Genomic DNA, 14,263 nt, shown 5'->3' with positions numbered 1-14,263 from the left:
CTGATCAGAAATCAGTGGCTGCAGGAAGTCGCCCTGCTGAAACTTCAATGACTTAAATTCAACTTTAGTTGATGAATGCTTTACATTACGGGCTGAAAACTGCCTGCAAATGTTAAACACAATTTCAAACATGCAGCATTTGAACTATAGAAATGTGGTTTTAAAAAATGAATCTAGCTTGTAGTAAACAAAGGTTAATTTCATGGCGAAAGTTAAAATATTCAGGATTAATACAGGATCTTTACACCGTTTTTGTGTTTACATCGGAGTGGGTGATTACCTCGCATATAGATGATCTTTGGCATTTTCTTGGAGAAATAACTATTTTGTTGTATGGATTAATATATATTGGGTGTCAAAAATGTGCAGCCTAGGGTCAATCGTAAGGTCATTGATCCTTCGGAAAGTTACCACCTTAAAGGTGTAATACAACATTTTGATTTCCGGGTGGATCACCTAAATAATTGGTGGTTCTGTTTGTCAATCATTCTGACGAGCTGCTTTCGTAAGGCGGTTCTCCGTGCTTGCGCCCAATCAGCTTCTCCCTTTTGCGCATTCAGAGTGTTTATGTAGCCGTGAGCTTCTGAGCTCGTACTTACCGATGGCGAGTCTGACATAATGAAACTGTAGCTGTTTCGGGAAAAAAGCTTTATGAGCGAGGCGGATCGCAGAAACTGTACAGAGCCGTGCACGCCGGAGAAGAGGAGATCGCACTCGTATACTTCCGCGTTTTCTGGGAGAAGCAGGAGAGCCGGGCGGATGGTCTGGCGCATGCGCGTTGTTCAAAAACTGAGTAACAGACGTGGGGCTTCGTCTTTTCGAGAAAGTGTTGTATTATACCTTTAAGCTCTTCACTTTGGAATCAACTTAAAACCACCTGCTTCCAAATCATCAGCGTGACAAGAAACTAGTGGCCGTTGATCAATGAAAACTATTGGCTCCATCACCCATATGTTGGAGTTGATTTCAAGGAAAGAAATCTGAAATTATGTTAATTGAATTCTGCCATATGTATACAAAATGATAAAGTCAACAGTGAATGAAGAGGAGCACATTTCATCTTTTAAATATTTCTTTATTGCTTCCAGTTGTTCCATAGTTTCCCCCCATAAACAAACAATGAAGCTTTTCCTTGTTTTTAGGTTTCCAAAGTAAAACAATCCCCTGAAATGATGCACGTTTACACATTCCCTGAATCCTAAACATGAAGTGCACCTTGTTAAAGGATTAGTTTTGAATGACTTGTAAGAAACAGAATGAGCAGGTCTGGAACATGAAGCCTGATTTGACTTGAACCTTCTCCTCCTCTACAGTCCAGACGACGACTCCTCCTGGATTCCCTCCAGGACTCGAACCGTGCTCCCTCTGCTGTGGTGGCCTTACTGTAAATACTGTTGCACCCTTTTCTGTTACACATCAATAAACACTCCATCCGGTCACGTTGCAGATCCATGTCTTTATTGATCATCTTCTCCGGTCAAACCGTCCCGCCGCTGGAGCTGAAATCAGAGAACCGTGTTCAGACAGACGCCGCTGAGCAGAGCGTCACGCCGACGGTACGCCGCTCTGATCTCAGTCCCATATCCGCAGGTCTCATCCACTCAGTCTCCTGATACATGGTTCATCACCGATCGCTGTAAAACGCCTCATAATTCAAACAAACTCACCTGAAGCTCCGGTGAACGCCAGCAGCCCGGCGGTGGATCAACGCCCGGCGAGCCCTGCGAGGAAATCAATCATCAGAACGCAGGCGCGGTGTGATCAATACGTCTGTAGGGCGGCTGAGTGGCCGCTGGCGGCGGCGGACGGGCCGCAGCAGTCAAAGACCGCCCCGTGCTCTGGCACGCGCTTGGAGGACCGCGAGCTACTGCGGAGCTCGGGTTCTTAGGATGAGCGTGCTGCGGAGAAGTACTGATCGCTACCTGCAGTGCAGTTTTCGCCGTCACTGCTGTCGTCGCCACCATAGTCGACCTGGAATAAAGAAACGCGCCATTAGAGCAGCTCCAGCCATCGGAGTCAGGGAGCGTCGCTAAGCAAGGCTCAGGTTAAAGTACATCCATCAGGGAGTCAGTGAGGGCAAGTTTTGTCATCACAGCCGGAACCGATCGGTAATCGATAAGTCTATCAACGTACCTGCTGGAGATGTGTCAAGTTCCCTCACTCCGCTCTGCTGATTCACCCAGCATCTGTCAGGAACACAGGTGTTAGACAGCTTGTGTGTGTGTCTGTGTGTGTGTGTGTGTGTGTGTGTCCTTCCCCTTAATGTTGCTGCAGCAGCCACTTCCAGGCCGAGCAGCGACCGTCGGTGGAAGTGTGGCTCTCGGCTTCCTATTGACCCGTCGCTGCTACGAGGAAACACGACGGGCTTCGATCGGAGCCTGGGTCAAACTAACCAGCTAACTAACCAACTCACCTGCAGAATTATGCCAGCAGGGGTCCGGTTCAGCCACTGTGCGCATGAAGAAATCCTGAAATGATGCAGAAAATGCTCAGAAAATGCTCATTCACTGAAGTTTTTCACACTTTTCAAGCCAAATAAGCAAAAACTGTATGAGATACCACGATATGTATAACTGTTAGTTAATAAAGTCAATATAGGTGATTGATCAAAACTGCAGAAAACTAACCAGCCTGCTGCTCACGTGGTCTGAAACGAGGCCTGCACTAGGGGCCAACACTGCTTCACGTGCATAGTAATCCATGAGTAAAATAACGTCACAGTAACACTAACTGTGACTAATCAAGTGCGATAATAACTTGTTTAATCAAAGACAGAAGCTGAAATCAAGGAAAAAGCAACCACGTGGTTCATTTAGCCGTTAGCTTAGCCTCTAGCAACACACGCACTTCACGAGCTTCAACATGTCTCCACTAAACTACAACCATGACGTGTTGCGAGGAAAATGTGACTTAAGAGCGCTAAATTTCGAGATAAAGCGCTTTAAGGAGAGAATAAATCTGCTCACCGGGAGATTCATGATGTTTTCTGTTCCGTCCGCAGGAAGGAAGAGAAGGAAACTGACTGCTCGCCGCCATTTATATACAGCCGCGCCTCCGCCGGCCCATCACTCCGATTGGCCTGTCGGTGTCACGTGACGTCCCTGCGTACTAAACACGTCAATGCGTCGGCCATTTTGGACCGGGCAGATATGGCCGCATCGGATATGTCAGCTTTCTTTCAATACAATATTTAAGTAATTTAAACTTAATTAAAATGTATTTTTCCATTTGGAAATGCAACATTGTTGCTTCACGAATTAATACATCATTTCGATCAGTGTTACTTCTTTCCTGGCAGGTTAAATTTGGGTGTTTATTCTGTGTGTGTGAGGTCAAACAATAAGAAAGCAACCCTTGTTAAACCAGTTTGTCGTTTGTTGATTAAAAGGTAACACTATCATGAAGATTTCTGGTATCAAAATTAATTTCAGAAAAAATGTTATAAAGTAAATACTGACTTAATGGAGAAACCATACACCCAATATAATACATAAGAAATAATAATAACCAATATTCAAATTAGCTACTTTAAATTCAGTCCCTGGAACCTGCTGTTCAAGCATTTAAAACATGAACTTGAAAAAAAAACAAAAAACAAAGAAGAAATGCTTGATTAGGATTTAAAGTTTAGAGTTTTTATGCAATTAAATTTGTAAATGTGAAACTATAATTTACGCAAGTGAAGAAAGATGTGCAGCTTCTTAATTATAGATGAGTTTCCATTTAATTAATCTATAATGTCAATAAAACTACAGAGTTTAACCATTAGATTAGCTGTTCGGTGAGTTGTTGATTCACGAATTAAACTCAGTGGGCCTAGTGGTCCACATGACCGGCTCTGCTGCTCTGTCGCAGCACCAGCAGCCCGTCGGCAATCTGGTCAAAACATTCAGTGAGAACTCACTCGAGCTGAACATCACCAAGACCAAAGAACTGTGCTTTGGAAACAGAAATAAGGAAACAGCATCTCTGTCCATTGGGGACAGACAATAAAGTTTTCTATTCGATTCTATTCTATTCAGTATCAAACTTAACTATTAGTTTATTATTGGTGGATTGTTCACACATACACAGAAAATTTTATTCCAAGTTTAGTTTTTTAAATGACATTATGAACTGTGATAAAGTTTAAATGTTTGTTTCTCTATGGTGTTATTTTTTAAAATCTCATCATATGATATTTTAATATTCTACACAGCGAGCTGGATTCCACCGATCAAATGGAAATAAACACAAGCTGACAATGTTACAGTGAAATAGCTGAAGTTAAACAAAGTCACCTTGACTAGAACTCCATTTTTAACTCTCAGTTATCAAATGTGTGCTTGTGATGTTTGGTATCTGGCGTTTTGGTGATACTGTGAAGTGAATTGATTTTAGCTGTTTGTGAAGAATAACTGTGCTGACCTTCACAGAGTAGGAAACAGCTTTGAAGTAAAGCTTCTATTTTCTGAATGCAGCAAAAGAAAAAGCTGTTTTAGGAAGAAGAAAAAAAATAGTGAGGAAACAAGGATTCTAACAGTTTATGGTGTTCAGTTAGAGAATTCTAAATAAGAGTTCTAAATATGCAGACAGGCTTTGAGATAAGAGAGAAAATACAGTCTTTATTATTTGTAGCAATAACAGAAGCAAACAATGTTTTTGAATAGAGGTTCTTCTTCCTCTGACTGTTCATGCATGTGATAAATAGCTTCCATGTATCTATTGGGGAGGCGGTGCGAAACCACGAGTGCAGGCCTTGATCGAGCTCTCAGTTTATTTTATTCACAGCTTGATGTTTCAGCCTGGCTGGGTGGTGACTCTACAGTGGGAGCCCTTAAGGCTCATTTGTTGGCCTCATTATCCATTTCCTCTTTGGAGGACTCCTCTGTGTCTCACTGGTCTTGTTCAGCGGGGGAGGTGGATTTCCATTTGACCTGACATCTCCAGGTGGACAATAGACTGGGTCCTCTGTGTCTGAGATGTCAGATCCCGAGGCAGTCCCTCCAGTGTGGACATCCATCCAGGATCATTTGTCTGCCCTCCTAGATGCCATGATACTCTAGATGACAAAATGTTAAAGGACAATGCTTGAATGGAACACAAAACTGTGATTATCTCCCTGTCCAATACTGATGTCTTCATCATGCTTGGAAAAAAGCCCAATAATAAACTTTCATTGTGTTGCAAGTAGGAGAGACCTGAAACACACAGGACATCAGACCTGGAGGGCCAGGACTGAGAAGCTCTGCATCAAATCAATATGTGCCTATGGAAGTAAATATCTGTGTATTAATATATCAGATCACACACAATGTAATAATTAAAATACACACAAAAGGCAACCTGATGGATTATCCTTTATTAGCCTTTATTACAGGGAAGTTGTAAATGTAGTAAGAGATGTGAAAAATAACATCATAAATGAAGATAACACCGACATGTACTTGCTAAAATGAGCTCCTGTGTTGTGAGACTACTGGCATTAGATGTGTAATTTCAATATTTCATGTATACTGACAGTAAAAGCTGATAAGAATCAAAGATTTCTGTGACTATCCATTGAAATTCCATTGAATTTTTGACCCAACTTATCGAAAAGTGTGGTGGTGATACAAAAACTGGAGTTTTATTAATATGTATGAAACATTTTGAAAAAAATGCAAATGGTTTATGTCACACAAACATATTTTATGAATAACACCCGTCATATGAAACAAAAAAAAAACTTGAACTCTCAAAGATATTGAAGAATAACGACCCTTGGAGTCATTTTTGACCCCATTTATGCATTCAAGAGTTAAAATATTATAAGAACAGTCTGCAGTAAACACCTCTAGTGCTCCACTTAGACCCATCCAATATGGCGGCTATCAATGCGTGTCTACGTATTCGGGCTTAAATCTGTTAAAACTCAACATCCGCATACTTTTGTGACAAATAAACCACAAAATATTAATTTTTTGACAGAGGAGGGGGGTTACGGTGGAGGAAAAGAGGGAAACGTGGCGTTGAGTCGGCGCTGAAGTGAAGTTAGTTCAGAACCACGGACAGCAACAGAAGCCCGCGGTTTGAGACAATAACCCCACGAGGCGCCTTCAGCACGAGCCCGGGGGGAGAAACGGAGGCGCGTGGGGGTTTTTAAAGCCCGGTTAGCTGTAATAACACAGTCAGCTGCCTCCTGCAGGTTGACGGGAGGAGGGAGGGGGGGTTGATAGGTAAAGTCCGTCACATGATTACTGCTGCGGCGGCTCGCTATCGCGGGGAGTCTCTCTCTCCGTGCTCGGCTCGCGGCGCCGCGCACCGGCCTTTTGTCTCCGTCGCGCGCGCTCCGCGGCTCCCTTTCTTCCCCCTCTCCTCCTCCAGAGTCATGCCATGGATATTCTGTGGCAGTACCAGTTCCGAATCATCCTGCTCGGGGACTCCACGGTGGGCAAGTCGTCGCTGCTGAAGCGCTTCACGGACGGCGTGTACAGCGACGTGGCCGACCCCACGGTGGGGGTGGATTTCTACGCCCGCTCCCTGGACATCGAGCCCGGGGTGAAGATCAAGCTGCAGCTGTGGGACACGGCCGGACAGGAGCGCTTCAGGTGGGGACACACGGAGGGAATTCAACCCGCACCCACCCGCCCCCCGGGGTCGGGGATCGGCTGAGGCCTGGTGTCGCGGCTGCAGACGTCGAATTAAGATGTTTATTTAGGGGCAAAATGGAAGGATGGGGGGTAAAATGGGGGGGAGATGCCACCATCCTGCCCCATCCTGGGGAATAACATCGAGTTGCATCATTCATCCTCATCCTGCTCAAGTCCAGGCCCTGGTCTGGTCCTAGTCCTAGTCCTGGTCCTGGTCCTGGTCCTGGTCCAGATCCTGGTCCTGGTCCTGGTCCAGATCCTGGTCCTGGTTCCCCAAACCTCCACCCTCTCATCGGTGTTTTCCCTTCATTCATCATACTGTTGCTTGTGTGTGTGTGTTTATTTTTTATTTGTGTGTGTGTGTGTGTGTGTGTGTGTGTGTGTGTGTGTGTGTGTGTGTGCTGTCAAGGATGATCATTTCGTTTCAAGCTCCTCAGATCTTCCAGTGTTTGAAGCTCGGGCTTCACCGTGTTTTTCCTTCCAGAAAGCAGTCAGATCACAGATTCAAAGATTCACACACAGAAACACACACACACACACACACACACACACACACACACACACACACACACATCCAGATACTCCAGGGTTCCCGTCTGGGACCCTAAAGGTCACGGCTCCACCAAGATCCACAAAATGATGTCCATTTGTTGGATTTTAATATCACCAACATTTAAAGCTACAAACCTGTCTTTCAAAATAAAAGCACGCTTCACTCATTTTCCAAATAAAATGTCAACAAACAACAAAAAAATTGAAATGTTATAAAGATGCTTCGATTTGCTAAAGTGGGTCAAACGGATAACATGGCCTGATTTATAAAACATGGCGTAGGATGCATATAAAAGGCCAAAAATGGCAGAAGTCAAAAACATAAAACTGTCTGGGTTCAGTTCTCAACATCACCATACGCCCGGATTAAATTTGCGCTCCTCATGTTTCATCTCATCTCATATCGACTTTTGCGTAGGAAGGAGCGTACGCAGCTTTCAGGGCCCGTTTTGTGCGTAAGCAACGTTTATAAATGAGGAACCAGAACTGTTAGAATGCTTCCGACAGTTAAAACCGTGATGAAGTGATGGGAAACTGGGTTAATCCGATAAAGACGGGGAAACGTGCCAGGAGTTGAGTGAACACTGCTGAAAGTTCAGAATCCGTGTGAAAAGGCTGAATGACAGCCGATTGATGTCGATATTGATACCCAGATATCAATACTATATATTTATGATCAATTCTCGTGTTAAAATGTGGACGTTCACGTAGATCTTATCCTTCTTCATTCTGTCAGAATGTTCATGTGACGCTCTTATGTGTCCAGACCAAGTTGTGTTTGAAGGCAGGACGAAAAAATAGGAAAACTCAGCATCTGCTTTGAAAACACTTCCTGTTCTTTCATGTCAGTTCAGGCTTACCATCACATGTTGTTTTTTTTTTTGTTGTTTTTTTTAACAGATTATTGATATGATTTTGGTTTGCCATCAGAAGTGTAGTCCAAACAGTATCACAGTCCAATCAGAGTCTTGATATTCAGATCAGTATCAAATCAGTAACGTCTTGGCAGTGCTTCGGTATCCTGTCAGTGTTGTATTGATATCGTATCAGTATTGAAATGGTATCATATCAGTGTTCTATCAGTTTGCTATAAGTCACATCTTTGTATCGTATTGCGGTCTTATCAGTGCCATATTTGTATCACAAACATGTCAGATCAGTCTTGCATCTTCCCTGTCTTGTCACAATGTTATTCTTCATCTGCGATTCAAACAAGCTTCACCTTATTCTCCCTTGTCCTCTAATCAATCACAAAGCTGGTCCGGCTGGTTGTGAGGCCGTTTCACGTGAACGTCAGGGTTTTGTCCCACTCCAGCAGAGTCACCGGAGCTTCAAAGACAAATAGTTTGTTGTATTAGCAGCTTAACCTTTAAGACTTACAGATTTGTGGGGGAGCTGCTCAGAAAAGCTGTTTTCTCAAGACTTTAACCGCGGCGCGTCTGGATGTGGGGGCGGGCGTCCGAGCCTTCACTAACCTGCTTTCTCTCTGTCTCCAGGTCCATCACCACGTCTTACTACCGTAACTCGGTGGGAGGCCTGCTGGTGTTCGACCTGACCAACCGCAAGACGTTCGAGCACGTGAGGGAGTGGCACAAGGAGGTGAGCGAGCACATCCTGCCCCACCACATGGTCTACATCCTCATCGGCCACAAGAGCGACCTCAACCGGGACCGCAAGGTGAGCCGCGACGAGGCGGAGCAGCTGGCGGCCGAGCTGGGCGTCCGCTACGTGGAGACGTCGGCCAAGTGCAACAGCAACGTGGACCGGGCCTTCGAGCTGCTGACCAGGGACATCTACGAGCTGATGAAGATGGGCGAGATCGTCACGCGCGACGGCTGGGACGGCGTGAAGAGCGGCCTCACCGCCAAGGTCCTGTACCCGGCCGACGGCGAGGAGGAGGAGCTGGCCGCCGCGTCCGCCGAGAAGGGCTGCCACTGCTGACTCGGAAAACCCCGACCCCCCCCCCCGTCCGCCGCATCCCCGGTGTGTGTTGAAATCGAGCGAAGCCGAGTTGACGGATTACCGAGTCTGAGAAAGACCCGACGGATTCCGATGGGTCCGGCGTTCCGCCCGTCCAAAGTTCGTGCAATGCTTTTTTTTGCCTGCAACCTTCTGTGACTGTACCGTTGTAAATAATAGCGAAATATCTATAGAGGCGGTCACCGAAAAGCTAGCCGACACACACCACGCACTCCGTATTTAGCGTCACCGTGTGAAACCTACGTGCTCCTCCTGCTACCGTAAGCTGTGTGCACTTACCGCCAAACTGGCTTCAGCCTCTGGCCGTCCTGTCAACAGATGAGTATCGTCTTTTTGTAAAGAAAAAAAACCATAGAGATTATTTGTAGTTAAGGCGTAAACATAAAGATAGGTCATTGTAGATAAGCTAGGACAGCAGATTTAGGTGTTTGTCTGACGGCAGCAGAACATCGAGTGGTTGAACTCATCATCGGATCTTCAGCTTTTCTTCATTTTCATCAATCTGAACTTTTGGATTTGGGTGCAGAAAATGTTGGTTGCGTCGTCTGAGGCTTTGCATCTTGTTTGTAAAATATGAATAAGTTTAATTTAGCTTAGCATTAAGACCCACAGCAGCTCACAGATCTATGATATTTAACAAATCTAGTGTCTAAAGTCCCAGATTATTGGCTAAAAGTCCCAGATTTCTGTCTAAAAATCCGATTTCTGTCTGAAAGTCCCCGATTTCTGTTTAAACTCCCAGATTATTGTCTATAAGTCCCACATTTCTGTTTATAACCCCAGATTATTATCTAAAAAAAAACTGGATTTCTGTCTCAAGGTCCCATATTTCTATCTAAAAGTCCCAGATTATTTTCTAAAAGTCCCAGACTGTTGTCTGAAAGTCCCAGATTTCTGTCTAAAAGTCCCAGTTTAATGTCTAAAAGTTCCAGATTTCTGTGTAAAAGCCCCATATTGCTCTATAAAAGTCCCCAGTTATTGTTTAAAAATTCCAGATTTCTGTCTGAAAGCCCCACATTTCTCTCTAAAGTCCCAGATTATTGTGTAAAAGCTCTTTTTTAGAAAGTCGTTGTTGCCAAAATTGATCATTTAAACAATTTCCAAACAGTTCTTTTCACACCTGAATTTCGGGGCTCTCGTTTACAGTTTTTTCCCCACAACAGTTAACGAGCAGCGATTATGCGGCAACTTCTCAGCGTTTTTCAACTCATTCATGTTTTTAACCTGCTGTCATTGACTTTAGCTGTGATGCTAATGCTAACTGCCCACTAAAATCAATCGCAATCATGAATTTACATTTTTTTTATTTGGTTTATTTGGTAAATCAAGCCAACAAGATACGTTGCTTTAGAGAGCTCATATGCTAAAGATGCTAAGCTAACTTTTCCCCTATGTTCCAGTATTTATATTGAAGCTTTGCCAGTTAGCTTAAAGTGTTCATATTTTAACATAACAGAACATATTCACTGTTTTCTATGAACATATTTTGATTATTTGATAACTCGCTAAAAATTCTGATCTAGCTAAAGCACTAAGCTAACTGTTTCCCCCTGTTCCAGTTATTATATATTTAAGCTCAGCTAGTTAGCTTAAAGTGTTCATATATCAACATTCAAACTAAAGATATCCACTGTTGTGTGTCACAAAAACATATTTCAATTTTTAAGCTAACTAGCTAAAAATTTGGAGCTAGCTAAAGACGCTACACTAACTGTTTCCCTTGTTCTAGTAATTATATATTTAAGCTGAGCTTGTTAGCTTAAAGTGGTCATATGTTGACATAAAAACAAAAGATATGTATGTACCTTGATGCTAACTAACTAAAAATTCTGAGCTAGCAAAAGACGCGCAGCTAACATCACGTCGTCGCTCAGGCTTTATGCTAAGCTAAGCTAGCAGTGTAGTCTTCATCCCTCAAACAAAGCTGACATTTTCTTCCACCTGCTGATGTTCTTTCCTCTATAAGCCTTGAAGGGAAAATGTTAATCCTGAAGACAAACTTCAGATTGTTGAATTTTAAGTATTTTTCCGTATTTCAGCGTCTCCTTCTGCTTCCGGCGTTCTACCTGCAGAGGCTTTAAACTGTTCACTCTCCACCGTTCACCAGCGTCTCACCACACACTCCACACTCACACACACACACCAGAGAGATCAGGCGCTGTGTTGTTTATACCATAGATATATATATAAAGGCTGGATGTCTGACCTGCGCTACCCGCCAATGGAGCTGAACGTCCTCACTCGGCGGCCATCTTGGTAGAGGCAGCCGTCTCGTTCAGAACACTGTGTTCATCCGCTTTAACGACTGGAACTTGACCAATTTTCTACCGATAAAATCAATCAATCAATCAATCAATTTATTTTTGTATAGCCCAGTATCACAACAACAGTTGCCTCAGAGGGTAGAACAGTTTAGTTTGTTCTAAATTTCAGAGAGGGAGTTGTGACTCTGCATGCTTATGAATAATTATAACCAAAGAGCTGGGGGTAATAAAATAATTTGAATTATTCCATGTTCAGTTAAAAAAAAGAATAATTAAAATAATTGTATTATATAGGTAACATTTATATTTTTACTTTATTAAGCATTTTTTCTCATGATACTCATCTTTGTCTTTAACATCTTGGTCATAAAAGTAACATTTATTACACTTAAAGCCCTCTGAGTAACTTGATATGTAATTTATTTAACTTTACAGATGCACAGAGCATAGAGTGAGAGTGAACTTCAAATGAACCTAAACTAATCAATATTTCCTCAAAACAAGAACAACAACAAACATTTTATTTGTTCACGTCACTCACTTTACCTTCAGTATCAAAGATCAGCTGAAAGCTGCCTGGAGCAAGATGCCAGTGAAGACCTTCCAGACTCCGCCATGAAGCATCCAGCCTTCATATGTATACATCTGTGGTTTATATGCTGTAATCACGTGACTTGTGTTTTCAGGAATGTATCTCCACACAGCGGCGCCGTCCCTTTAACTGGGAGATGAACGTCTAAACAGGGTTAAACTGTAAATTATCATATGTTAATACTGTGCTGTGAGCCGTCCGGTCGCCGTGTCTCCCATTCTTCAGATGACGGGAAGAAAAAGACTGAAGATGAGGAGATGATAAATCACATCTGTGAAGATAAAATAGATAATAACTCTAGAGGAGGTAGTTCTTCCGGCTGTTTGCTGAGGTTCATTCTGCTACAGGTTTCTTTCTTTCCAAGCCCGAGACCTGAAGATCGACGCCCCCCCTTGTGGCGGGAAGTGGAATTGCGGCAATAAGCCTAGCTTAGCGTGAAGATGGGAAATGGACGGCTTGGTATCAGTTTTTCTTTTTCTTTATAATGTGCCATGAAGTCAGCTCCTGTTTGTAAACCAGGGGTGTCCACTTTGATGCCCGTACAGAAAGTGTAGCAGATGGAAAACAATACATTTGTTCAAATTACTTTTGTCTGTTTGTTTTTTTTTTACGAACCCACAGTACAAATGTAGAATTTTGGAACCATGCTTCAACTTAAGATGAAATTGGGCAGTATGTGGGATTAAAAAGACTTTGACACCCCTGGTTTATAAACATGATTACATCTTTTTACTGTACAGTAGACAAACTCATTAAAAAAAACATATATATTGTTTTCAAAGAAAAAAATGTAAATTTATGACACATTGAGTGTTGTCAAAAAATGATGTGAATTACAACCACGGACTCCATGTAGAGAACCTTAAATTGTTGAGCTGATTGGAAATAATACAAACTTGAGTGACTATAAACTGTCAATAAGTGTTTCCATTGTTGACAGGATCAATAAATAACACAGTGTGGTCGTGATGCCTTCAGGGTCACACTTTACACTGAACAGTCCAGCTCCTGTTCACATGTCACCCTACTGACTGAATAAATGTTATTTATTTTAGATATTCTGTATAAAGAATTTTGCCTTTTATTTGATGTGATTTCACCGATTGATTAAGAAAATAAATAAATGAATAAATAGATGTTGAATTGATGGTGTTGTGTCGACTGTTTGTTTCTGGCGTCCTCTGGTGGACAGTGGAAGAATAACCGTATGATGGTTCAGTTTATATGAATGAATGAGACGCTTTTTCTCACTTACAAAACTTTATTAATATCCTCATTTTGATACAAGGTAAACCAAAATACATTTTCTTTTAATTCTGATTTCTTATTTATTTAAAATGCCTTTTAGACGAATTCAGTGATTTGTACTGTCTTCATCGGATTTGCCTTAAACGCAGCACAGTTGTTGGAACAGCCAATCACGAGCGAGAACGCTTCATTGTCCCGCCTTTGGCTTACCCATCATGCACTTCGGTAGACCGGCGTTCACACAAAATGGCAAAATACTCATCTAACACGTTAAAATAATGCAGATAAAGATAATTACTCGTGCTTTTTATTCTGCACAGATCGATTAGCTGCATGTTTGGGTGTTTTCCTGTGGCTGAACACCCTGAGTGAGAGACGGGCCGCGTGTGGTCATGAGGTGGGGCGTTCACTGGTCTCGGTAAAAAGGGCTTCTGCCATGTTTGGCACATGAGTGGTGGGGTTGTCCATCGCTCTTGCGGAATCGCTATCAAGAGATTTCGGAAGCACAATTTTTACAACCGGGGATGCTAGTGATCGCCTGTCCTGGCGCCCCACCTCATATGTTCAATGCAATATTTATTAATTTGGAAATATATGACCACAGAAGGACAGTCCATGATGTGTGCTGGTGGACAAGTACTGTTTGTGTGTGTTTTGATTCTATTGATTGTATGTTTATAATTGCTGGGACAATATCAATTCCCACTGACATGAGGAGCAAAAAATACATTGTTAATACCTATAACATTCTGTACAAGTGATGCAGAGTTCAAGTTTTATCTGAGTGCTCGTTCTTATGTCTCTGTTTCTTTAGCTTCATTCACAAGTTGCTTCTTTACTCTCGATCAATAAAACAAGTCAGTTTTTTTTTTTAGCTTGGCTCATTGAGAGCGCTTTTGCAGCCCCGTAAAATCTGGACGTTAGACCAAAATCGAGTTTCTGGGAAAATCATCATCTTTTATGCAGGTTTGAATGCTCCCTCCCTTGAACTCAGATCCGGATCTCTCGGGTGAACC

General features: G+C 42.7%; 1 protein-coding gene, 1 long non-coding RNA gene and 3 other non-coding genes across 5 annotated transcripts; 2 read left to right on the top strand and 3 right to left on the bottom strand.

The window, feature by feature from the left end:
- Positions 1-1,054: 1,054 nt before the first annotated feature.
- Positions 1,055-3,041, bottom strand: LOC115380887 (uncharacterized). Its single transcript, XR_003930373.1, has 6 exons — positions 2,967-3,041; positions 2,414-2,468; positions 2,134-2,186; positions 1,923-1,971; positions 1,668-1,721; positions 1,055-1,499 (listed from the first exon to the last, which is right to left on the bottom strand). It is a non-coding gene; the product is annotated as an uncharacterized LOC115380887 (long non-coding RNA).
- Positions 1,769-1,901, bottom strand: LOC115381024 (small nucleolar RNA SNORA44). Its single transcript, XR_003930394.1, has one exon. It is a non-coding gene; the product is annotated as a small nucleolar RNA SNORA44 (small nucleolar RNA).
- Positions 2,246-2,382, bottom strand: LOC115381016 (small nucleolar RNA SNORA16B/SNORA16A family). The gene has a single exon (XR_003930387.1). It is a non-coding gene; the product is annotated as a small nucleolar RNA SNORA16B/SNORA16A family (small nucleolar RNA).
- A 3,275-nt stretch (positions 3,042-6,316) lies between the features above and the next one.
- On the top strand, positions 6,317-9,121 carry rab42a (RAB42, member RAS oncogene family a). Its single transcript, XM_030082174.1, has 2 exons — positions 6,317-6,569; positions 8,660-9,121. The coding sequence occupies exons 1-2, from the start codon at positions 6,355-6,357 to the stop codon at positions 9,102-9,104; spliced, it is 660 nt and encodes a 219-aa protein (XP_029938034.1). The 5' UTR covers positions 6,317-6,354; the 3' UTR covers positions 9,105-9,121.
- A 4,546-nt stretch (positions 9,122-13,667) lies between these two features.
- LOC115381025 (U11 spliceosomal RNA) lies at positions 13,668-13,801 on the top strand. The gene has a single exon (XR_003930395.1). It is a non-coding gene; the product is annotated as a U11 spliceosomal RNA (small nuclear RNA).
- Positions 13,802-14,263: the final 462 nt, after the last annotated feature.

Source organism: Salarias fasciatus, chromosome 22 (genome assembly GCF_902148845.1).
Source record: "Salarias fasciatus chromosome 22, fSalaFa1.1, whole genome shotgun sequence".
NCBI lineage: Eukaryota > Metazoa > Chordata > Actinopteri > Blenniiformes > Blenniidae > Salarias > Salarias fasciatus.
The sequence above is the reverse complement of the archived record's forward strand: the minus strand, read 5'-3'. Positions and strand labels throughout refer to the sequence as shown.

Excerpts from the sequence above, each read along its gene's own strand:
- rab42a (XM_030082174.1), top strand. The coding sequence starts at position 6,355 with ATGGATATTCTGTGGCAGTACCAGTTCCGAATCATCCTGCTCGGGGAC. Across the intron at positions 6,570-8,659 it reads GCCGGACAGGAGCGCTTCAG|GTCCATCACCACGTCTTACT; the intron begins GTGGGGACACAC and ends CTCTGTCTCCAG.